This window comes from Hylobates moloch, unplaced genomic scaffold (genome assembly GCF_009828535.3).
Source record: "Hylobates moloch isolate HMO894 unplaced genomic scaffold, HMol_V3 SCAFFOLD_15, whole genome shotgun sequence".
NCBI classification, from domain to species: Eukaryota; Metazoa; Chordata; class Mammalia; order Primates; family Hylobatidae; genus Hylobates; species Hylobates moloch.
The window spans coordinates 70,392,223-70,416,323 of record NW_026652290.1 but is presented as its reverse complement, the minus strand read 5'-3'; the positions used below and the strand labels follow the sequence as shown (position 1 = coordinate 70,416,323).

The following is a 24,101-nucleotide window of genomic DNA, read 5'->3' as shown; positions in this document are numbered from 1 at the left end:
ATTATCCTTAAAAACTCCAGTCCCCAAATTCTTGGGGAGACTGTTTTAAGTAATAACAAAACTCTGGTCTGCTGCACAGCCAGCTCTGTGTGAATAACTTTATTGCAATTCCCCTGTCTTGATAAATAGGCTCTGTCTAGACAGTGGGTGAGGTGAAACTGTTGGGTGGTTACATCTTCATTAAAGGAGATAAGCATTTTTTTCTTTAGCTTGGATAGTGTTTTTCATCATTTTTTTCATTATTCCCATCCCTTAGTAGGAACTTTTTAGATTATTTTTATTTATTTTTGTGACAGGGTCTTGCTCTGTCCCCCAGGCTGTAGTGCTTTAGCATGATCACAGCTTACTGCAGCCTTGGTCTCCCAGGCTCAAGTGATCCTCCTATTTCAAGATGAGTGGCTGGGACTACAGGCATGTGTCACCACACTTGACTAATTTTTAGTTTTTTTGTAGAGACAGGCTCTCTACAAAACCAGTCCGGGCTGGTCTTGAACTCATGGCCTCAAATGATCCTCCTGCCGGGGCCTTCCAAAGCGCTGGGATTACAGATGTGAGCCGCCTCGCCCAGTGTGACATTTTTTTCCTCCTAATTGCCCACCCATGAAATTTTCATGCCATAGATACGTTATATATCTATGCTCATATGAAAAAGAATACAATTTTTTGCCTCATCCCCAAAATGAATTTTCATTCCTTGTGGGGGCAATATCACCCCCATTGTGTATGTACGAGGAGACCTGGCTGGGTGGGTAACTGGCCTAGGTGTAATTAGACTTTGATGGAGGTCATTCATTTCCTTATTTATTTAAGAACCTTGAGTCTTTTTGATATTTTTCTGACATAGACCACTATTAAAGGGTTCTTGCCTTAGAGGGTAGGCCAATTTGTTGATTTAAAGCATGGGCTTTGGAGTCATACCCACTTGGTTCAAGTCCTCTTGGTTTCTTCATTTTTTTGCTGTGCCACCACCAGTAAAACTTTAGTTTATTCACCTGTAAAATAGGGCTAATAATAGTATCTACTTCAAAAGGTTGCTGAGGAGGATGGAATGAGAAAGCAAATAAAGCACCGTGCCCCAGAAAGAGTAAGCCATCCTCCCAAAATGTAATTTTTAGCTGTGTTAGGGTTTAGAGTCATCACCTCTGCATTTTAAAGATTAGATTGTGTTCTTATTGTACAAGATTCAATATTGATAAAGATATTATGATAAAAGCCTCATAGCTGTGTGACTTGATCGAGTTGTTTAACTCTTGGGGCCCCAGTTTCCATATTTTTGTTAATTATGATTGAAAATACAAAATAAGTTTACTGAAACGTCAAATGTGGTAGTAATCCTAATAAATGCAAATGGATTATGCTTGCCGACTAAATGACAGAGGCTCTTGGGTTAGATTGAAACAGAGAGGCATACCTGAAACAAAATGACTCTAGAAGTGTGAACTCAAAATGTCTGAGACAGGTCTCAGTCGATTTAGAAAGTTTACTTTGTCAAGGTTAGGGACACACCAGTGACATAGCCTCAGGAGGTCCTGATAACGTGTGCCCAAGGTGGTCAGGGTACAGCTTGCCTTTATACATTTTAGGGAGACACAGTACATCAATCAGTACATGTAAGATTTACATTGGTTTGACCTGGAAGGGTAGGATAGGGGGAGCCTTCCAGGTCATAGGTAGATTTAAAATTTTTCTGATGGCAATTGGTCGAAAGAGTCATTATCAATAGAAAGGAATGTCTGGGTTATGATAAGGGGTTGTGGAGACCTAGGTTTTATCATGCAGATGAGGCCTGCAAGTAGCAAGCTTCAGAGAGAATAGAGTTTGAGTATTTCTTATCCCACTTAAGGTCTGAGTTGATGTTAATGCTGGAGGGGGATAGTGAGGCATGTCCAACCTCCCCTCTTCCATCATGGCCTGAAAGAGATTTTCAGGCAACTCTGGGATGCCCTTGGCCAAGAGGGCCCATTCAGATGGTTGGGGGCCTTAGAATTTTATTTTTAGTTTACAGAAGGTTTGAAATAATGGGATAGAAAAATTCATACCAGGCAAATATTACTATCAATCAAAATAGAGTTCATATATTAATAGGGATAAAACAATATTTCATAATGTTAACGGCTCATCTAGAAGGTAAAATAATTATGATCTTGTAACATACTCAGGGAATGAGAAAGAAAATCTGATAATCATAGTGGGAAATATTACTATACTCTGTCACTGATAAACAAAAGTTAGTACAGCTATAGATTATTTGAAGTCCAAAATACTTTATTAACAAGAATTTAGTAATTTAATAATTATTAATAGGTCTCAGAGAACCTTTCCCATTCAGGATGATCTGATTTTGTGAATTTTGGCTGAACTGTATACAGCTCTGTCGTGCCTTTGTTTTTTTTTTTTTCTTTTGAGACAGAGTCTCACTCTGCTGCCCAGGCTGGAGTGTAGTAGCGCTATCTCAGCTCACTGCAACCTCCACCTCCCGGCTTCAAGCAGTTCTCCTGCCTCAGCCTCCTGAGTAGCTGGGATTATAGGCGCCCACCACCACGCCCAGCTAATTTTTGTATTTTTAGTAGAGACAGGGTTTCACCATGTTAGCCAGGCTGGTCTCGAACTCCTAACCTCATGATCCGCCCGCCTCGGCCTCCCAAAGTGCTGGGATTACAGGCGTGAGCCACTGCGCCTGGACTTTTTTTTTTTTTTTTAAACAGTAGATGTGTTCCTGTAAAGCTGCAGTACACTGGATTGTTTTAAAAGTGAAGGCTACTTTAATAATGGACATTATATGCTTGTGACTTTTCTTGCGTTGTTAATTATCATGCTGTGACTTTTCATGTGTGTCTTTGTATTTATGAGCAGAGAACTCTGAATGTTTGGGATGCAATCTCGGTCCTTTTTTGGCACTAGCCCCATGTACCTGAGTAATAACAGGTCAGACACATTATTAAGAGACAGTGGTTTCTTGCATGTTCTCACTCATAGGTGGGAATTGAACAATGAGAACACTTGGACACGGTGTGGGGAACATCACACACCGGGGCCTGTCATGGAGTGGGGAGATGGGGGAGGGATAGCATTAGGAGAAATGCCTAAAGTAAATCACGAGGTAATGGGTGCAGCAAACCAACATGGCACATGTATACATACGTAACAAACCTGCACATTGTGCACATGTCCACTAGAACTTACAGTACAATTAAAAAAAAAAAAAAAACAGTGGTTTCTTGTAGATAATCCTTTTTGGCAACTGAACAGTTGAGATAGTTGAAGCAAAATTCTCAGACACGCAGTTTGCAGTTTGGTGCCTTCAGAGTCCTTAGAAGGCCTTTTTAAAGATAGCATACCAGCATCCGGTGTACACTTTTTCAAGTCTTTTATGAATAAAGTGGGAGGGTTTTAAGTGTTTGCAGAACATTTGGGTCTGTGAATTCTGCCAAAGTAATTGTTACATAGTTTTCTTCCTGGAAAAGGACTGGCAAACGTTGGTCACCTTCTTCATTTTATTTAATTTATTTGAGCCTTTAATTAAGATTGGGTATTAAGGAAGTGTGTATATGTGTGTGTGCATTATGTGTAGTGCCAATGAAAATTCCATGTATTCCCTGTTTGTTGCTTTACTCTCTGAAATCTGAGTAGTTCAGATGAAAAATAATTTTTTTACAAGGGTAAAAACTAAATTAAAAAGGGAAATCTAAATTTTGTGTATGGAGAGGCACCTTATTAAATATTCACTCATTCATTAGCAGCCCATTTTAAAAAATGTGACTTCCTTGAAAGCACAGTGTCTACCAGATCTATGTAAGTCAGAAGAGTATATGTTTCAGGCGTTGTGACTGATGGAGATGGTACCAGAGTGGCAGCTCCAATTGACTTTGCCCCTGTGCTCTCACCTCCCAGTCCTCCCTCTGCCACCCGTCTAGGCAGCCCATTTAGAAACAAATAATTAGCAAGCACTTAATGTTACCAGGCACCCTGCTAGGAGTTATAAAGACAGAATGATGGGATCGTGACCTCAAGAGGCCATGAGTTATTGATGGTAAGTAAATAGAAGGTTTGTAATTATGAAGCAGTCTTTTAGGTCAGCGGTGCATAAGGTGTCTGAGGGAGTGCATGTGGGCACTATCTAAGGTTGTCTAATTCAGACCAGGTGGTGGTGGTGGTGAGTGATTTGAGGAGGTTCCTGGATGTAGTGATACCTGAGCTAGGATTTGCAGGAAGAGTAAAGAGCTGTTCCAGGTGATAGGTTTGGAACTGAGACAAGAACATGATTCTTCTCTCTCAGGAGTTGCAAGAGCTTAGGACATGGATAGTGGGACCAGGCTAGAGAGATGGGCAAGGTCCTCATGGAGAATCTCATTTTCTCTCCTAAGACTTCTTGGCATTATTCTGAAGGCATCGGGAGCCAATTGGTAGATTTTAGTTTTTAGGGGGATAAAATGACTGGAATTACATTTTAGCACGGTCCCTCTGGTAGCATTGTAGGGGAATGGATTAGGGATTACAATGAGAGATGAGGAGCTGGAATGAGAAACTCCTGCTGGAACTAACTCATGAGATTTTCAGGAGGTACAAGTTACCTTAGGGCCACCCTGTGGAGGGAGAGGGAGAAATGAAAGGTGACTGTGAAGGTTTCTGACTGGGGCGACTGGGAGAAGTGGGGATGCCATTCAGCAAGGGAGTGGTGGAGGAGATTCGGGGCATAGAGGGGGGCACTGTGAGTTCGATGTTTGACAGGCAGAGTTAGTGATTGTTAGGAGACACCTGCACCTTGCTGTCCAGGGAGCAGCTGTCAGCACCGGGTAACCAGCAAAGACAGAGAAGTGGATGATGTCACCAAGAAAGATTTTGTAGAGTAACAGAAGAGGATGCTGGAAAGTAGCCTGGGGATTATTGTTTCTTCATAAAACAAAAACCTGTAAGTTTATCTCATAACTTGTGCGACTTAGAAAATAAATGTAGTATCTTGGAAGTAAGAGAACAGGTGAAGTATTTTCCCTCTGGGCTGTTCCAGGTATTGACTTTACGAATTTTAATCAATATAGAGGAGAACTAACAGAATACTTACAAGCCTGGCATGGTAACATTCCAGTTTCTTTCCTAATGGTTATGACCTGTGGTAGCTCATGCTAGAGCTATAGAAACCTCTTTGCCTCAAAGGTTCAGGATATTAATTTCCACATCCATTTCTGCCTTGGTCCACCTGTTTGAAGAAATGAATTTAGTGTCTGCTTATTGAAGCAGAAAATAATAAAGCATCTGGAATTTCTGTGCATCTTATGGAAAATTCCAGTTCATAGGATGTAGGATTAGAGAAGAGTAATTTGAGGGGGAGGATCTTGGCTTTTCTACATATTCCTTTTTATACATACACACACACCCACACCCTACCCCATCCCACCCCACCCCCGACCCCACAATGGAGAGGAGTGGGGAAAGTGGATAGGCACTTTCCTATCTTTTCGAAACCTAGTCACAAAGAACATGGGCATTACCCTTGTCACACGCAGGGTATTACTGTTTTTATTCATTCAAAAGTTATTTAACGAGCTCCTACTGTGGTGATCAAGTCCAGTGGAATCCAGGCCCTCGCTCTGCTATTAGAGGGATGAGGGCCTTTCTCTTCAAGGGGAGATTCCCTTTCCTTGTGTCAGCCTTACATAGTCCTTTCCGGGTTTCCTAATGGTGGAACCACCAGGCAGAGTTCCAAGATGGCCAAGCCTTCCTCCCTTCTCTTCCTAACCTTCCCACAGCTATTTAAGAAGTACAGATGACTTCACAGCCCATGGGAGGCATGGCCAATAGCACCTTGAGAAAACCCAGCCCTTTTTAGATAACCTCCTGGGACACCTGTATTGTGATATACACTGTCTTCACAGCTGGCCCAGTCCCATGTGGAAGTGGGTTAGAGGATAATGATGTTCGTAGCACACTGGAGTTTGGAGTCTCCATGCCATGGGCACATTCTTCCATACTGTTGCCGTGACTCTGACTTCTTCACCCTCACGTCACTCCCTTGCTGTTGTTGAGTGCCTAGAAGGGACCTTTCCATGATGGCTATGGTGGGAGCAAGGGATGTTTTGCCTTGAAATTGCCTTGAAAATAAAATAATGGGTTCTGTCACTGTAAATACTCAGCTTTCTTTGGACAAAGGACATTGTCTTTGGACAGATGGAGAATATTGAAGAAAAAAGATGTTTCTACTATCAAATTCTGGACACTTGAGTGAAACAGTTGAATAAAAAGAACTCAGAGCATTGCTTTTTTTTTTTTTTTTTGAGACGAGTCTCACTCTGTCGTTTGGGCTGGAGTGCGGTGGTGCAATCATGGCTCACTGCGGCCTTGACCTCTTGGGCTCAGGTGATCCTCCCACCTCAGCCTCCCAAGTAGCTGGGACTACAGGCATGTGCCACCATGCTCGGCTAATTTTTGTAGAGACAGTGAAGAGGGGTGGGGAGGGTGTCTCACCATCTTGCCCAGGCTGGTCTCAAACTCCTGGGCTCAAGTGATCTGGCCACTGTGACTTCCCAAATTGTTGAGATTACAGGTGTGAGCCACTGTGCTTGGCATATATTTATTTATTTTGTACACAGACTAGTGGATAATTTGGATACTTTGACTTCGCATTCACCTTTCTGTTTTTTGGTTTTTTCTTTTGAGACAGAGTCTGGCTCTGTCACCCAGGGTGGAGTGCAGTGGCACAATTACGGTTCACTGCAACCTCCACCTCCCTGGCTCGAGTAGTCCTCCTACCTCAGCCTCCCAAGTAGCTGGAACCGCAGGTGCATGCCACCCCACCTGGCTATTTTTTTTTTTTTTTTTGTAGAGATGGGGGTCTCACTGTGTTGTCCAGTCTGGTCTTCAACGCCTGGGCTCAAGTGATCTGCCTGTCTTGGCCTCCCAAAGTGCTGGGATTACAGGCGTGAGCCACCACTCCTGGCCTAACCTTTCCGTTTTAAGGAACAATAACAGTGTTTTTAAGGAACACCATTAAGAAAGAACATTAGGGAAAAAACTGCTTTAGTTCTCTGAATGACTTATTTTAAGCTTAAGACAAGAATTATCACTTACATATTAAGTAATCTGTGGGCTGGGCAAGGTAGGCTCGCACCTGTAATCCCAGGACTTTGTGAGGCCAAGGCAAGCAGATCACCTGAGTTCAGGAGTTTGAGACTAGCCTGGCCAACATGGTGAAACCCCATTTCTACTAAAAATACAAAAATTAGCCAGGCCTGGTGGTGCACACCTGCAATCCCAGCTACTCAGGAGGGTGAGGCAGGAGAATTGCTTGAACCTGGGAGGTGGGGGTTGTAGTGAGCTGAGATCGTGCCACTGCACTCCCACTGCACTCCAGCCTGGGCGACAGAGCGAGATTCTGTCTCAAAAAAAAAAAAAAGAAAGAGATCTGTGGAAAGCCATTGTTGGTTCAGTGATAGAAAGAGAGATTCGCAGGTGGGGGCAGGGCAGGGGCCAGGCTGGGCTTCTGCAGGAGTCAGGTGTGGTGGATGTTGCAGTGCAGGTATAGTTGTCCTGGAGGTTTCTTCTCATTGGTCAGCAGGTGGCACCAAATAGCTAAAACTTATCTGGGGAGAGGCATGCCTTGCGTGGATTTCACCTTGGGTTGAGTTGGATTAAATTTTACTTTCTGTACTTTTAGAATTTGGGATTAGTAGCACTTTCACATTTTCTCCCTAGAGATAGAATCCTCCAAGGTTGAATTTTATAAAAGTCTTTGATATTGATGATAGTCCTGAAAGTTAACTATATTCAAGGTCAGATGATTGCATGACAATATTAATTTTCATTTTTTGGAAGGGTTTATGACTTTGAATATTAAATGCCACTGTAAGATCATTCACTGGAATATACTTACTGGATTAGGTTTCTGAAGTTTTTGTGTTTTTATGAAATCCCATAAATAAATTGCTAATGTAGGTGTGAAAATTAATATACCCGTGAATGTACTTGAGATTGAGTATGTCTATCTGATGAGAATCCAGGATTTTACTTCCATTCAAGATTTTTCTATTAGAGCAGAGATGGGTGACAGTTTGAGTCACAGATGTTGTGGCTCAGTTGTAAGGTGGATTCAGTGCTTCTTCCTCAGGAACATGTGGGGTGTGTTGGCGGTGCTCTTGGATAGCATGTGAGAAAACAGCCATGACAAAAGAGCAGGCAGTTGTGTGCTGGTACCACCCAAGAGCCTACTGTTTATTTAAGGTGCAGTTAGTTTGTTTCAGCTTATTTACTATGGAAACTTGGTTGCATGTGGCATGTGTGATTATGTGCTGGAACTTTTAAAAAGCTGCATTTCAAGCAGGATAAATGTTTCTTTTCTGCATATATGGGTTTGTTTATTTTTTGTGTGGTGGCATATGTGAGGGGGAAGAATCATCTCTTGAATGATTCTTACGTGTTGCTGAGTGGTGTCTGGTTTGGTTAGCACGCAGGCTTTCGTGAGGAGGCCTGCTGACTTAGGCCTAGGTGCACATCTTGGTGCACATTGAACCAGGCTTTCACTAAATGAGCATCCAGGTACAAAAACCTGACAATAAATTTTTGAGTTTTAAGATGTTGATAACGGCCGGGTGTGATGGCTCACGCCTGTAATCCCAGCACTTTGGGAGGCCAAGGCGGGCGGATCACAAGGTCTAGGAGTTCGAGACCAGCCTGGCCAATATGGTGACACTCCGTCTCTACCAAAAATACAAAAATTAGCAGGGCATGGTGGCTTGCGCCTATAGTCCCAGCTACTCGGGAGGCTGAGGCAGAAGAATTGTTTGAACCCAGGAGGCGGAGGTTGCAGTGAGCCGAGATGGTGCCACTGCACTCCAGCCTGGGTGACAGAGCAAAACTCCATCTCCAAAAAAAAAAAAAAAAAAGTTGATAACATATCTTTTTTCTTGGGATATCTTTTTACCACTTTAAAAGGGGGTTGTCTTTTCCCTCCTTTCTTCTTACATTTGCAGATTAACAATTTACTTAGATAGCTTCATATGCCTGACTGAGTCTGATTCCCCACAGTGAAATTTAAAATATGCAGGAATTTAACCACACCCGTGGGCATCAGGCATAGCACTAGCTCAGTTTCTCAATGCCTCGAGTCTAGTCAGTCCTTCACCAGGTCCTGTCAATTCTCCCTCCAAAGCACATCCACCTCTAAGCACATCCACCTCCTAACCATCCCCACTTCTCCACCCAGAGCTGCACAGCCATCATTTCTGGAGTAGCTCCCAAGTGGCCCTGCTTCCATTATTGCCGCCTAGAATCTGTTTTCCACACAGCCCTGGGAAGAATATTTTACAAATACACTCAAGGGTGGTGTCGGTTATTAGCTTAAAATCCTGCGGTTGCTTCCCGTCACACTTGGGCTTGCCCACCTCCCTCCCCAGCCTTGTCTCCGAGTCTCTCCCACTGCCCACTAGATTCATCCACGCTGAATTTGCCATTCCTCCCGCGTGCTATGCTGCTTCCTTTGCCTGAAACACTATTCTTCTTGATCTGTGCGTGACTCATTCCTCTTGACATTGAGTTCTCAGTTTCAAGACCCACTCAAGGGAGGCCTTCCCTGATCACCAGATCTAAAAATAGTCACTCCCTCTATCACATGACTCTGCAGTCATTTTTTTCTTTAAACTATCTTGCCTTTTCTTGTGTGCTTTTTGTCCAGCCCCTACCACTAGGATATAAGCTTCCCTAGAGCCAGGTCCTTATTGTGTTCGTTTTTATCCCTAGCATCTGGTACAGTGCAGAGTACGCAGTAAGTCTTCATTGTATTTTGGTTCAATGAGTGAATAATAGCTATATTGAAGGGAGAAGCTATGTTTAAAGCTCATCAGTTCAGGATAAAGAATAGCAATCATGTATTGAGCATCTACTGTGCACTGGTACTGTCCTTGGTTGCCATACACTTACATCTTAATTTTTTTTTTTTTTTTTTGAGGTGGAGTTTCGCTCTTGTTGCCCAGGTTAGAGAGCAGTGGCATGATGTCGGCTCACCAAAACCTCTGGCTCCTGGGTTCAAGCAATTCTCCTGCCTCGGCCTCCTGAGTAGCTGGGATTATAGGCATGCGCCACCATGCCTGGCTAATTTTTTATTTTTAGTAGTGATGGGGATTCTCCATGTTGGTCAGGCTGGACTGGAACTCCCGACCTCAGGTGATCTGCCCTCCTCAGCCTCCCAAAGTGCTGGGATTACAGGCATGAGCCACTGTGCCTGGCCTTACATCTTAATCTTAAGCATCAGTTTTCTAATATGTAAGTGGGATGTTTAGATAAAATGATCTGCTAGTTCTCTTATATAACATTTTATGAATTTCCAGGAGAAGCTTAAAGATTATAATTTATGGTGATACACAATAGGAATAAATGAGCTCATTCAGAAGCCCCACATAGGTGTTGATCTACCTCCGATAACATTTCTTTTTTTTTTCTTTTTGAGATGGAGTCTCGCTCTGTTGCCCAGGCGGGTGTGCAATGGCACGATCTTGGCTCACTACACCCTCCGCCTCCCAGATTCGAGCAGTTCTCCCTGCCTCAGTCACCCAAGTAGCTGGGATTACAGGCATGTGCCACCACTCCCAGCTAATTTTGTATTTTTAGTAGAGACGGGTTTTCACCATATTGGCCAGGCTGGTCTTGAACTCCCGACCTCAGGTGATCTGCCCACCTCGGCCTCCTAAAGTGCTGGAATTACAGGCATGAGCTACTGTGCCCAGCCCTCCGATAACATTTTTAAATTACAGAGTTTGAACTTTAGAAAGAAGGAATAAACCCACCATTTTGGGGGCATCCATCATCTCATTCAATCCTCTCAACAACCTCCGAAGTATCTTCCCTCTTTAATGGTTTGGGAAACTGAGGCTTAGAGATACTAAGTAACTTGGCTAAGGTCACACACCTATTATGAGACAGTGCTAAAACCTGAAACCAGCATTGCTCCAGAAGACCTATTCTTGGCAAGCACTGTTTTATTTTCTACTCACTCTTATCCCAGTTGGTTCCGTGGGGACTGTATACACTTTAGACGTCTAAATGTTTTTCCTTTTCTTTCTCATAGAACTCTAAGAAGGAGCTGATGTGGAGGAGCAGCTGAGACAGTTCAAGATGACGACCACAGTAGCCACAGACTATGACAACATTGAGATCCAGCAGCAGTACAGTGATGTCAACAACCGCTGGGATGTCGATGACTGGGACAATGAGAACAGCTCTGCACGGCTTTTTGAGCGGTCCCGCATCAAGGCTCTGGCAGGTGAGTCCTTCACGCCTGTCACGGAGGCCCAGGATGCCTAAAATCAGGATGCCCCTTAAAATCATCCACCCTGTTCCCATGACACTGTCGTGTTCGAAGGTAGTCTCACTTCTATTTAAATGTGTCCTTGACAGCCAGCTGACCATTTTGTAAGGTAGTCAGTTCCATATTTGGAGAGCTGTCAACTCTAATGGCCAAAATTATTCAGAGCACAGAGTGTTATTTATAACAATTCAAGAACAGCTGCCCTAAGTTTGTAAGAATTCTTTTATTTTTGACAAATCTTATATTCCAAAATATCGAAGCATACTATTCCTTATACTCAAAAACATACAAATTAACCTGTGTACTTAGTGCCTGTGATACATTAACTGGCCTGACCTGTACCAAGATGGGTTAGTATCACACGTAAGGATTTTACATCTGAAAAGCAATAGCTGAATCTGATAAAGGCACATTTAATACAGTAACAGGTAAGTTTGCCATTGGTCCATTAGTTCGTGGAACCTGTCCTTACTTTGTGATTTCTCATTCCCTTTTTGCTGGTGAACAACACCTAGAGCACACTTTCTCCATGGCCCTGGTGGGGGTGAGGAGTGTTTTACCCTAAAATTGCCCTGAAAATCAGGAAAGCGTTCTGTGGCTCTGAAAATTCAGCCGTATTGAATATATGTAAACCAAGGATCAAGACAGAGTTTATTCAGCGTCCTGCATCTGTACTTTGAGATTTCCAATGAAATTTCAAATGAAATTTATTCCAAATGATTTTTTCCTAATGTCTTTAATTGTGATAAGTAAATCAAAGTCATGACTTGAGAAGTTAAGTTTACTGTTAATTCTAACCATATAACTTATATTTTTGTTGCCTTTATAGTGGAATCTGATTATGAAGCATGCATCATTTAGAGACATCTTGATTGTGGACAAAGGAAACCTAACCCAGAGTGGTTTAAGTGACAAAGAGGATTTATTGGTCACACAGTAGGCAAATTCAGTCTTTAAGCAAGACTGACTCCTGGACTTAAATGGTGTGACTAGGATCTAGTTTCTTTCTCTCTACTCTGGCTTTATTTTCTAGTGCAGGCTGTGTTCATAAGAAGGCTCTATCCTGTAGTCCCAAGATGGCTGCCCCAGGTCCCAGGCCCCCTTAGACTATGGACATCCAGCAGAAAAGAGGATGCTTTTCTGCTTTCCACGGCCCGGATATATTTGTCTCACTGGCGTGACTGATCATGACTTGGGTCATGTGCCTCTCCCGCTGGAGTTGGAGAATCTCATGTGCTGTTAACTTCTAAACAGGATGCACCCCTTAGAGTGAAAGTTTGGTTAGTCTCAACCAAACAAGTTGGCTAGAAAAATTGGAATATAACAGAAAAGAGGAAGAGGAGAATGGATGTTGGGGATACAGCTAACGATGTGCTACAGAAAAACTATTCAGCTGCTTTAGGATAATTTGTCTCTTGAGTGGTGTTGATTTAAAGATCTTTCTTGAGCTTGCCTGAATGAATGATTAATCAGTCACTCTAGAATTGGGGCTTCATTATCATTCATTAACATGGAACTTTATGGAAATCATGACCCTGGCTTGTGCTTGTAAAGTGATTTGTATTTTAATCTCTCGCCTCTTTTTCTTGAATTTTCATTTGAGTCTTTAGGCCAGTATGGTAGTGGTGGCCAGTTACCTTTGATCATGAGTCTTTTACTTTCTGATTCCAGGCTATGTAATATCCCCTTTTTAAAGGACCATTTTGTTTGCAAACTACAGAACAGTTCCTTATTCTTTGCATGTGGTCTTCTGTACAGTTTGAGAGGAGAGCCTCCAGCTGTCCTTAGTATCCATCATTTGTCTTAACCTTTCTAGGATATTTATCTAGGTCCCTCAATAACTGTAGTCATAATAATAGCAAGCACCCAATATGGTACTTACACAGTGTGCCAGGCACTGTGGGAAATGCCTGCATATATTAACAGTTAATCCCATAACAATCATATGAGAGAGATTATTACTGTCTACATTGTATAGATGACAAAACAGGTTCCAGAGAGATTAAGAAGCTTGCCCAAGGGCGTACTGCTGCTAAGTGGCTGAAGGCATACTGACTCTGCGGTGTATACTCTTTTTCAATATTCAGTAAAGTAAAAAAAAAAAAAAAAAAAAGCTGTAAAGCTCATTGGCAGAGAGCATTGCTAGTGAGGTAATTCAAACATGTTAAAAAGATCTTTGGAATTCTCAGGAATGCATCCTGTGGTCTAGAAGAAACCATGAGAAACCATGGCAAGTTATTGAAAAGGAAAGATGCTGCTTGCTTCCGGGTTAAATGATATTGAGCGGGGGGGGCCCAGCGGGAATCGTATTCAGTGAATTTACTAGATACCAGGAAACCCATCTGTTGGAGGAAGGTAATGAAGGAAATTATCTTATCCTGCGTATTCTTTTACTTCGTTATTCTGTGGGACAGAAAAATCTCAGCCCTCTAAAAAACTATGTGCTGCTAGCAGGAGTTACAGAACAATCCAGTAGTGTCTGGAATAGAATAGTGGTTTGAAAAGTAGAGGGCTTGTTTAAAGCACGGGATGCTGGGCCCACCCCCAAAGTTTCTGATTCAGTAGGCCTTGAGTGGGGATGATAATTTACATATCCAACAGGCCAGGGGATCACATTTTGTGACTGATGCAGAGTACTGATGGTCATCCGGTCCTCTTCCTTCGGTGTTTGAGACCACTTCATCTGGACCGAGCTAAAGTCTAGAAAGAAAGAAAGTTTCAAACCCAACAGAGTTACCATAAAGATACACTTGGGACCTTTTTTAGAAGATGGCACCGAAAGTGAAGAAGGAAGCTCCTGGCCCGCCTAAAGCCGAAGCCAAAGCGAAGGCTTTAAAGGCCAAGAAGGCAGTATTGAAAGGTGTCCACAGCCACAAAAAAAAGATCCGCATGTCACCCACCTTCCAGCGGCCCAAGACACTGAGACTCTGGAGGCAGCCCAGATATCCTTGGAAGTGGACCCCCAGGAGAAACAAGCTTGACCACTATGCTATCATCAAGTTTCTGCTGACCAGAGTTTGCCATGAAGAAGATAGAAGACAACAACACACTTGTGTTCATTGTGGATGTTAAAGCCAATAAGCAACAGATCAAACACGCTGTGAAGAAGCTCTGTGACATTGATGTGGCCAAGGTCAACACCCTGATTGGGCCTGATGGAGAGAAGAAGGCATATGTTCCACTGGCTCCTGATTATGATGCTTTGGATGTTGCCAACAAAATTGGGATCATCCAAACTGACTCCAGCTGGCTAATTCTAAATATAAATATCTCTTTTCAACAACAACAACAACAAAAAAAGATCCGCTTGATGTGGGAGTGGTGTGGAAGGCTAACCACTTGACTTTGAGGAAAGGGAGATATCTTCCTGTCTCTTATAGAGGAGTGATACAGTGATAGGCCCAACAGGAGGGAGTGCTGTTGTGGGGTTTCTGCTGAACATGCATGTTCTAAAGCGAGACATTTTGCTTAGAGCCATGAAAATGTACGTATCACATTTCCTGTGTCCTTCTAAGGCTTTCGGTAGATACAATCTAATCTAGGCTTCAGTCTGAATTCTGAGGCAGATCTACAAAAGATGCAGGAATTCATCTTTTAATGGTGCAGTTCATCTTGTACTGATAGTGGAACCACCACCTGTGCCCTTTACTAAGCTGCTTTCAAGGTTTATGTATCTAAGGAAATAGGGTGAGGTAAACTACTTGTTACTAATTCTCACCCAGTTGACAGATACTTCCTATTATTAGGTTGTTATCTGTGAATTGTAAAAAACTTTCTTTTTTTTTCTTTTTTTCTGAGATGGAGTCTCGCTCTGTCGCCTAGGCCGGAGTGCAGTGGCGCAGTCTCGGCTCACTGCAAGCTCTGCCTCCTGCCTTCACGCCATTCTCCTGCCTCAGCCTCCCAAGTAGCTGGGACTACAGGCGCCTGCCACCACCCCAGCTAATTTTTTGTATTTTTAGTAGAGACGGGTTTCACCGTGTTATCCAGGATGGTCTCGATCTCCTGATCTCATGATCTGCCCGCCTCGGCCTCCCAAAGTGCTAAGATTACAGGCATGAGCCACTGCGCCTGGCCTAAAAAACATTTTTAAAATAACTTTTACTTTACGTGTCTTCATCTTATTCACCCTCAGGAATTGCTTTTAATTCAATGCAGTATAGTAAGAAATATATTTGGTCTTTGTTCTGGGTTCCTGGCATAGAGCTCCTAAAACCAATGGAGTCTGCTGAGTGATGGGAGTGTCTTTTGTTATCCATAAGGTGTCCCTTTTCTGACACCTGAGTTTGTGCTAATTCCATGACTTTGGGTGGGGATAGTCTCCCATCCCTAGCTAGCCTCAGGATGATGCTGTGCACCCAAGACTGAGCGATTAGAGAATTGGAACTTTCAGCATCATCCACTCATCTGTGGGGAGGTGGTGTGGGTAGAGTGGGGTGCCCTGAGAGGACATGGAAGCCCCACCTCACCCCAGTACCTTGCCCTGTGTACTTTTCTATTTGGCCGTTCCTGAGTTGTAACCTTTATAATAAATTGGTAAACATAAAGGGGAAAGTGTTTTCCCGAGTTCTGTGAGTTGTTCTAGCATATTATTGAACCTGAGGGGGTTCTTGGGAACCCGTGAATTTATAGCCTGCGGCCTGGGACTTGCAACAGGCATCTGATATGGGGGCAGTCTTGTGGGACCAAGCCCTTTATCCTATGGGATTTAACAATAATGTCAGGTAGAGGTGTCAGAATTGAACTGAATTGTAGCATACCCAGTTGGTACTGGGGAATCAGACTACTAAGATATTTCACAGGGGAGATAGCATCTCTGGTACAGTATGCAGCATGTCAGCTGGTTTTCTTGTTTGTTTAGAGATGGGGTCTTTCTGTGTTGCTCAGGCTAGAGTACAGTGGTAGAATCGTAGCTCACTACAGCCTTGAATTCCTGATCTCCAGTGATCTTCCTGCCTCAGCCTCTCAAGTAGCTGGGACTATAAGTGTGTGCCACAAAGCCTGGCTATATCAGTTTTTTTTTTTTTTTTTTTAAATGTAGTCCCAGCTACTTGGGAGGCTGAGGCAGAAGAATGGCATGAAGCCAGGAGGCGGAGCTTGCAGTGAACCGAGATTGCGCCACTGCACTCCAGCCTAGGCGACAGAGCGAGACCCCATCTCAGAAAAAAAAAAAAAAAGTTTTTTACAATTCACAGATAACAATTCACAGATCACAGGCCTGTGATCACTTGTCAAGTACTAGCTTATCATTACAAAAATGAATCGGCCTGCAATCAGTCACTTCCACTGCCTAGTTCTTTCATTTTCCTTAAACTCTGCTGCTTGAAAATCAGTCTGATTCATATCTGAGTCACTCATCGCCACCCCCAGTTCCTTAGTAGCCAGAAACATCAGCCTGATGATCAGGAGGAAATACAGAGAACTTGACCCAGAGCACCTGGCAGGATTGAAAGCAACAGCTTTTTCTCCAAGTAGAGAAAAGCTTCATCTGAAAGCTTTCCCCTCATGCAAGTTGAGTGATAAGAAACCTCAACTCTTCAGCTTGTAAAAATTTAAGACTTAGATGTGTTTTAAGAAATTAATTAGAATTACCAGGCGCAGTGGCTCACGTTTGTAATCTCAACACTTTGGGAGGCCGAGGCTGGTGGATCATGAGGTCAGGCGTTTAAAACCAGCCTGGCCAACGTAGTGAAACCCCATCTCTGCTAAAAATACAAAAAATTAGCCGGGCGTGGTGGCGGGCGCCTATAATCCCAGCTAGTTGGGAGGCTGAGACAGGAGAATCGGTTGAACCTGGGAGGCGGAGGTTGCAGTGGGCCAAGACTGCACCACTGCACTCCAGCCCGGGTGACGGTACGAGACTCCGTCTCAAAAATAATAATAATAATAATTAGAATTAACATTGACTGTTGTCATATACTCCAAAATTTTGTTTATATCCAAAAATATTTATAGATATCCAAAATATATTAACATGCAATCCTCATGAAAAGTTATTAATGAGACGCTTTACATTTTTTATACTACATCTTTGAAATATACATCTTTTGTATATGTAACAGACTGGCAAGATATATACTTATTCCTAAAGTGGAATGTGGAGTGAAAACATGGTAGATGGTACTTCTGAGGTGTTACTGTTTGCAGTTTGGAAGGAAGCTGAGGAGAGCATTGGTCAATCCTGTTAACTAGCACAGTGAAGTAGTTTTTATGTTTTCTGTAAATGATTGCCTGCATCCCGTGATTGCAGGCCCACTTTCCTGACCTCTGACCAGTTGCCTTGGTATCATGGAACATGCAGTGATTCAAACTAAGCTGGACTTTTTGGAAACCAGCATTTAATTGAAGTAAAAAGAAAACAGTTACACAATTTTTTAAAGACTACGTCTTCCCCTAATTTGTGTTGATTCTACTATGAGACAAGAAAAATGCATTTCTGCTTGAGGTGCAGTAACAAAAGTAGCACAAATTTCTTTCCTTCTTAACTATTTCTCGGATAGAAGATTCATTCTTGACGTAGACCTTATCATTATAGGATTTTTTTTTTCTTTTCTTGTTGAGAACTTTTACTTTTTCACTTAAAGGAAGCATTTGACAGTCGCTTCTTTTTAGCATATCTGAATTGCCAGCCCAGGGCCATTATTAAGTCAAATAAGGGTTACCTGACAGTCAATCTGATAACCAAGATGGCTGTTAAGTGACTAACAGGGAGCGTCTGCAGTGTGTATCTGCTGGACAAAGGGATGATTCACATACCAGGATGGAGCGAGATGGCACAAGATTTCATCACAGTGCTCAGGATGGCATGCAATTTAAAACATATGAATTGCCTATTTCTGCAGTTTTTCATTTCATATTTCCAGACTGTGGTTGACTGAAGGTAACTGAACCATGGAAAGTGAAACCCAGGCTAAAGGGGACTAGTGTGTGTGTGTGTGTGTGTGTGTGTGTGTGTGTAAACCATTTGACTTCTAGTGAACGAACAGAGCCAACCTCTTGCTGAATATGTAAAGAAATCCATAAAACATGGCCTAGAATGATCTAATTAGGAGGAGGAAACCTGTTTACATGAGACTATATACGTATACAAGTGCCAGGAAGTTAGCATAGGCAATGATTGCTATAGTAAGATGGAGTTTCGCTCTTGTCGCCCAGGCTGTAGTGCGATGGTGCAATCTTGGCTCACTGCAGCCTCTGCCTCCTAGGTCCAAGTGATTCTCCTGCCTCAGCCTCCCGAGTAGCAGGGACTACAGGCGCCCGCCACCACACCTGGCTAATTTTTGTATTTTTAGTAGAGACAGGGTTTCACCATGTTGGCCAGGCTGGTCTCGAACTCCTGACCCCAGGTGATCCGCCCGCCTTGGCCTCCCAAAGTGCTGGGATTACAGGCATGAGCCTCCACGCCCAGCCTGCTGTAGTAATTTAGAGGGAACGATTGATCTCTCTCACACACACACACACACACACACACACACACACACACACCAGTCATTTTAATGGGTAGGGTCTAGTAACCTAAAGAGCACTGGAACTTGGAGAGAGGAGTCTGGGACCTGAGCCTCTTTGTGGCTGCTTCATTTTCCACTGCAGCAAAATTGAAGAGGCTAGGCTGCAGGTCTCTGAGGACACCTCTCGTTAAAACAAAGTCTGCTTTGGGCTGCTCAAGATAGTATATGCCATCTCACGCCTGGACTCATTGTCTAAATCATGTTAGGGCTCTTCTTGTTCGCACACCTAACATTCTGTTCAGAGGTGACACTTTCCTGCCCCAGGGGAAAGAGAACAGCTTCTTGCATGGTGGAATGGGTTTTTACAGAGAGGATTAACAGGGATTTAATAGCTACCCATTATTTTCCTCATCTACTCTTCAGGCTGTATCCCTAAACTAGGCATTATTTGGGACTATTTGTGAAAGAAGTGTGGTCCCTAGCACACAGTAACTATACTACCATTGTTTGTGAAATCTGAATCTGAAAGAGCATTTTATATCCAAGTTGTTCATGAAAGCTATTGTGAGAAAGTCTGTTGAGGTATTTGCACATAGTCCTAGATTATACCCTCAATTTATTTTTCACATATAAATGGCTTCCATAGTTTTCTCACATAGGGGTGGAAGAGTCTTTGCTTTACTTTTTTAGGTGTAGTTTTCCTCTGGTTCCTTCTGCCTCCTCTGTCTCTTCACCACTATAGACCCAGTTTCTCCCCTGCTTCTGAAATCAGCTTGGATTCCTGCTCTTGTTCTACCTCAGACTCTCTTCTCACCTCAGCAATGGCTGAAATCTCACAGTCGCTGAGGTGAGTGATCCAGGGAGAACACACAGATGGAGGCCTCGTGCTCCCAGAGTTTCTGACTATTCACCATTCACTCGTCCCCCTTCCTGGCCCAGCCCCCATTCCTGCCCCTCACTCTTTGAGAGCCCAGGTTCTCCTTCCTGAGTCACCTCAGAGAAGCTCTCTTGATCCTCATTCCCTTTTTTGTCTCCTGTTCCACCCCTAGCCTTTGTCTGAACTCCTCATTCTCTTCACTCCACCAGAATTCTTTCCCTAAGTCAGTCAGTTACTTTTGAGGCGCTCCGTTCTTCTGTGAAAAATCTCTTAGAATTGAGAGTTGATTAATGACTGAATTTAAGGAATACAATTGCTCTTTATTTGGGGACTGCCTATGTAAGCAAAAGAGGAAAAATGTATGTGAACTTTCTGCCTTCTTATCTTTTTCCTGGCTCTGTCTGCATATATGTTCTCTCTCTCATAGACACATATCAGCTTTATTGAAGTACAATTTACATACCATAAAATATACCCCCTTTGAAGTATACCATTCAGCAGTTTTTAAAATATACTCAGAGTTATGTGACAATTACCACTAATTCCAGAGCATTTTTATTACCTCCCAAAGAAATCCCATGTACATTAGCGGTTACTTCCCATTTTCCTTTCCCCCAGCCCCAGGCAACTACTAGTCTACATTCGGACCCTATGGATTTGCCTATTCTGGACATTTACTAAAAATTGAATCATGTAATCTGTGGCCTTTTTGTGTCTAACTTCTTTCACTTAAAACGTTTTCAAGTTTCATCTGTGCTGTAGCATGTATCAGTACCTTATTTCTGTCTCTGCTCTCTTAGATAAGTAATAGTGGTAGATTAGAGAGAAAGAGCAGAAAATACTCTGTAAAAGCTACCAACACCCTAGTGCTGTGATTTTTATTTGGTGGTTGCCTGGAAACAGATGGCAGATCTGTTGTAGGCATCAGAAACTACTGTAGGCCAGGCGCAGTGGCTCACACCTTTAATCCCAGCCGAGGCAAGTGGATCACCTGAGGTCAGGAGTTCAAGACCAGCCTGGCCAACATGGTGAAAACCCATCTCTACTAAAAATACAAAATTAGCCACATGTGGTGGTGCACACCTGTAATCACACCTACTCGGGAGGCTGAGACAGGAGAATGACTTGAACTCGGGAGGTGGAAGTTGCAGTGAGCCGAGATTGCGCCATTGCACTCCAGCCTGGCTGGGTGACAAGAGCAAGACTCTGTCTCAAAAACAGAGTAAGTACTGTAGACTTAGGAAGTTTTTCATTTCCCCAAATGTGGTCATCATAAAGGTCTATTGGTGGGTGTTTGGTGTCTCAGATGGTTCTATTTGTTGCCATTATTAAATTCACTTACACAGTTAACCCCTTTGCCAGTTTTCTACCAAAGTGGGTCTGTGAGAAAGTACTATCATAGGATGATAAAAGGTAGAAATTTAATTTATATATAAGGCACTTGTAAAGTTCTTTGTACTTTAAAAATAAAACATGTCCCATGATAAAAGCAAACTCAAAATGACACAAAGTATATTTTTAAATTTAACAATACAATGCAGCTCTCTAGAATTTTATTTAACCTCCATCTTCAGTGATACCATTCAATTTAATTTTCTAATTAGGAGAGAATTGATGCTAGGTAGATGTTAAATAGTTTCTTAAGTTGCATTTGATTTTTGATACCAAGTCACTTAAAGAAGATAGTTTTGATTATTAAGCCATAAATTCACCAGTATTTTGACATGTTCATACTCAATAGTAGTCCAGTGGAGAGGGGTCCAGGTAACAGCAGAGCTAAATATTTGGTCTATGTCTAATGATTGACTTCTTTGAAAAAAATCATGCTTAGAGAATTATTTTTGGTTAGGTCCTTCTGGTTGTAAGGAATAGATTCACTTGAGTTCTCTGAACAACAAAGATATGTGTGTTGTGGATATGGGGTAAAAGAAGGAGAGGCCAGGAGCTGTGGTTCATGCCTATTATCCCAGCACTTTGGGAGGCTGAGGTGGGAGGATTGTTTGAGTCCAGGAGTTCAAGAGCAGCCTGGCCAACATAGTGAGACCTTATGTCTCTGAAAAGTAAAAAAAAAATTAGCTGAACACAGTGGCGCACACCTATAGTCCCAGCTACTTGTGAGGCTGAGGTGGGAGGATTGCTTCAGCCCCGGAGGCTGAGGCTACAGTGAGCCGTGATTGTGCCACTGCACTTCAGACTGGGTGACAGAACAAGACCCTGTCTTTAAAAAATAAATACATACATACAAGAGAGTTATTACAACGTTTCATTCAAATGAGCCCTGAAAAATCTATGTGACAGTGGCTGCTGTGGACCTGGAGGCATTACTTATATTTCCGATGGGCCATGCACCTCATTCATTGGAACCCTCTACTTAGTATCTGCTCCTCCTTGACTCAGCTCACATGTGGCTTTGGTATACTGACATTTCAACCCCGGCTCTTGCCTATCCTTTGTCTTTTGTCCTCATTGCTAAATGAGTGAATATCCTTGTTTCCTGTAGTTCAAATGTCTGTAAGGTTGGGTACGGAGATGGGGTTTTGATTGACCCGGAAGATCGTTTTATCCAGGTCATGGCCAACCGGATACTTAGAATGGATACCTTCAGAAGAGGTGTCCCCAAACATTGGTGAGGAGCTGGAAGCTGTATGTACAGAACACATCAGCTCCATCCATCCACAGCTCAGAGGGCATCTGACTGGCAGTTGGAGGATATTGTTGGCATGCCTAATGCAGAAGAATTGTGGTGGGGTGGAGGAAGGCATTTTATATTAGGACTTTTGGGAAAAGAGATTGGAGTATCTTGGATGATCAAGGGAAGGGCTAAATAGCCAATCTGAAGAAAGGGTGAAGGGCCCGTAGGACAACAGAAATTAAGGCTTTTCATCTCTCCGTCTCTTGTTGTTAGTGACCTTGTGTAAGTGGGCTTCTGTCTCTGCCCCTTGTAGGTAGTCTTCTAGATGACAAGAAACATGGCTGCCATCTGCTCCTGGGCTTCACTCTCTACCACCTTCCATTTTTTCTGGTTCCAGTTGGAAATATTAGGGGTGTTTGGGAGAAAGGCTGTAATTTACCAGGCTTTACTCAAATGTCTAGAGCAGTGAACTGGAGTATGGAGTGTGGAGGGACATACGAGCATGGCAGCTCTCCCTGGAACCACATGGAGCTGTTTCCCCCAAAGGGGAAAGGTTGCTGGGAAGATGACAATAAGTAACAATGAATGTTTACAACACATTTTCAGATAGACTGATGTTCTTGGTTCAGAGATAAAGACATTTTATAAAATGCAAGGTGATGTTTACCATTGGTTGGTTACTTAAAAAAAAACATGAACATCTTTGGATTCTCAAGAACCAAGCATCACTCTTAGAGCATGACAGGTGCTTAGTACTAGAGTGCCATTCTAGATTCTTTAGCAGTACAGTGACATAAGTACTCTATTAACACATTCCTTACTCACATGTAACCTCTTTTGGGGAAATAGACAATGTGTATAAAATAAGCAATGAATTTATATGAAAGTGTTGTGATACTTCCTGAAAACCTGAATCTTAGCCTTTTCATCCTCTGGTTGAGAAATACATCTGTTTTCTACAATTCTTATTTCTTCTGTATTTTTATTAGTTAATCTTCAAGGGAATTTGCAGAGCTCTGAATTTTGACCTCTTTGCTGCAAGCCTGTGAATTTTAAGAACTCTCAGATAATGACATCATTGACTGATGGGTACCTGTTATTGGGTGAGGCTGGTAAGAATTTTGCCATTCAGGTTTAAATTTCTGCAGACGCTTTAGGCTTTTTGAACATGTATGTGAAGTCGCCTTATTAGTCACAAGATTGTGTCTTTAGGCATCCTAAGAAACTGATGGACTGAAGTCGGAGATGCTGGGCCATTTGCGGGCCCTCAGCCCTTCCCTGTGTTACATATTTACCTATTGGTTCACTCTAAGTTTGCAGGAAACCCAAGCTCTCCCCACTGCCTCCACTCTGAGCTCCAGCCCTGGCCGGGAGCCCTCTTGCCGGTATGGTTCACAGTAACCTTTCCTCTTCAAGAAACTTCCTTGGCCCTTGCTATTCTGTACCCCATGTTCTCTGTGTCTTATTAGTGTCATGTGTGTACTCAGGTGGGTGTATCCATAATCTCCCTCCAGCTGATGACTAAATTCCTTGAAGACAGTGACAATGGTAACATTTGTTTCCACTTTCCCTACAACACCTCACCTAAGTCTGAATGCACCTCTGCTTTTTATTGAGTGTTTGTCAGACTGAAGAACTCATTCATGGTCAGAGCTATTAATTATCACTTCATCTGGGGAAAATTTCCTCCTAATTTTTGTGATACCTATTAAAGAGTTCTTTGTATTTAATAATTTTACATTAAAATGCATTATAAAATAATGTATTACATTGTACATGACAATGCATGCATTGCAAAAAAAAGTTCAAACACTACAGAAGTGGGCAATAAATGTTTCTCCTTCCCTAAACCCTTTC

The 24,101-nt window shown here is 42.7% G+C and overlaps 1 protein-coding gene and 1 pseudogene across 2 annotated transcripts in view; both read left to right on the top strand.

Moving 5' to 3' along the window:
• Nucleotides 1-24,101, top strand: part of SPTBN1 (spectrin beta, non-erythrocytic 1) — a 220,518-nt gene that overhangs the window by 57,995 nt on the left and 138,422 nt on the right. For both annotated transcript variants that reach the window (XM_032177256.2, XM_032177257.2), the window contains exon 2: nucleotides 11,051-11,245. In XM_032177256.2, coding sequence (XP_032033147.1) covers nucleotides 11,098-11,245 — 148 coding nt within the window. In that variant the 5' untranslated portion in view covers nucleotides 11,051-11,097. The remainder of the gene's footprint in view (nucleotides 1-11,050; nucleotides 11,246-24,101) is intronic.
• LOC116483316 (large ribosomal subunit protein uL23-like) lies at nucleotides 13,619-14,942 on the top strand (annotated as a pseudogene).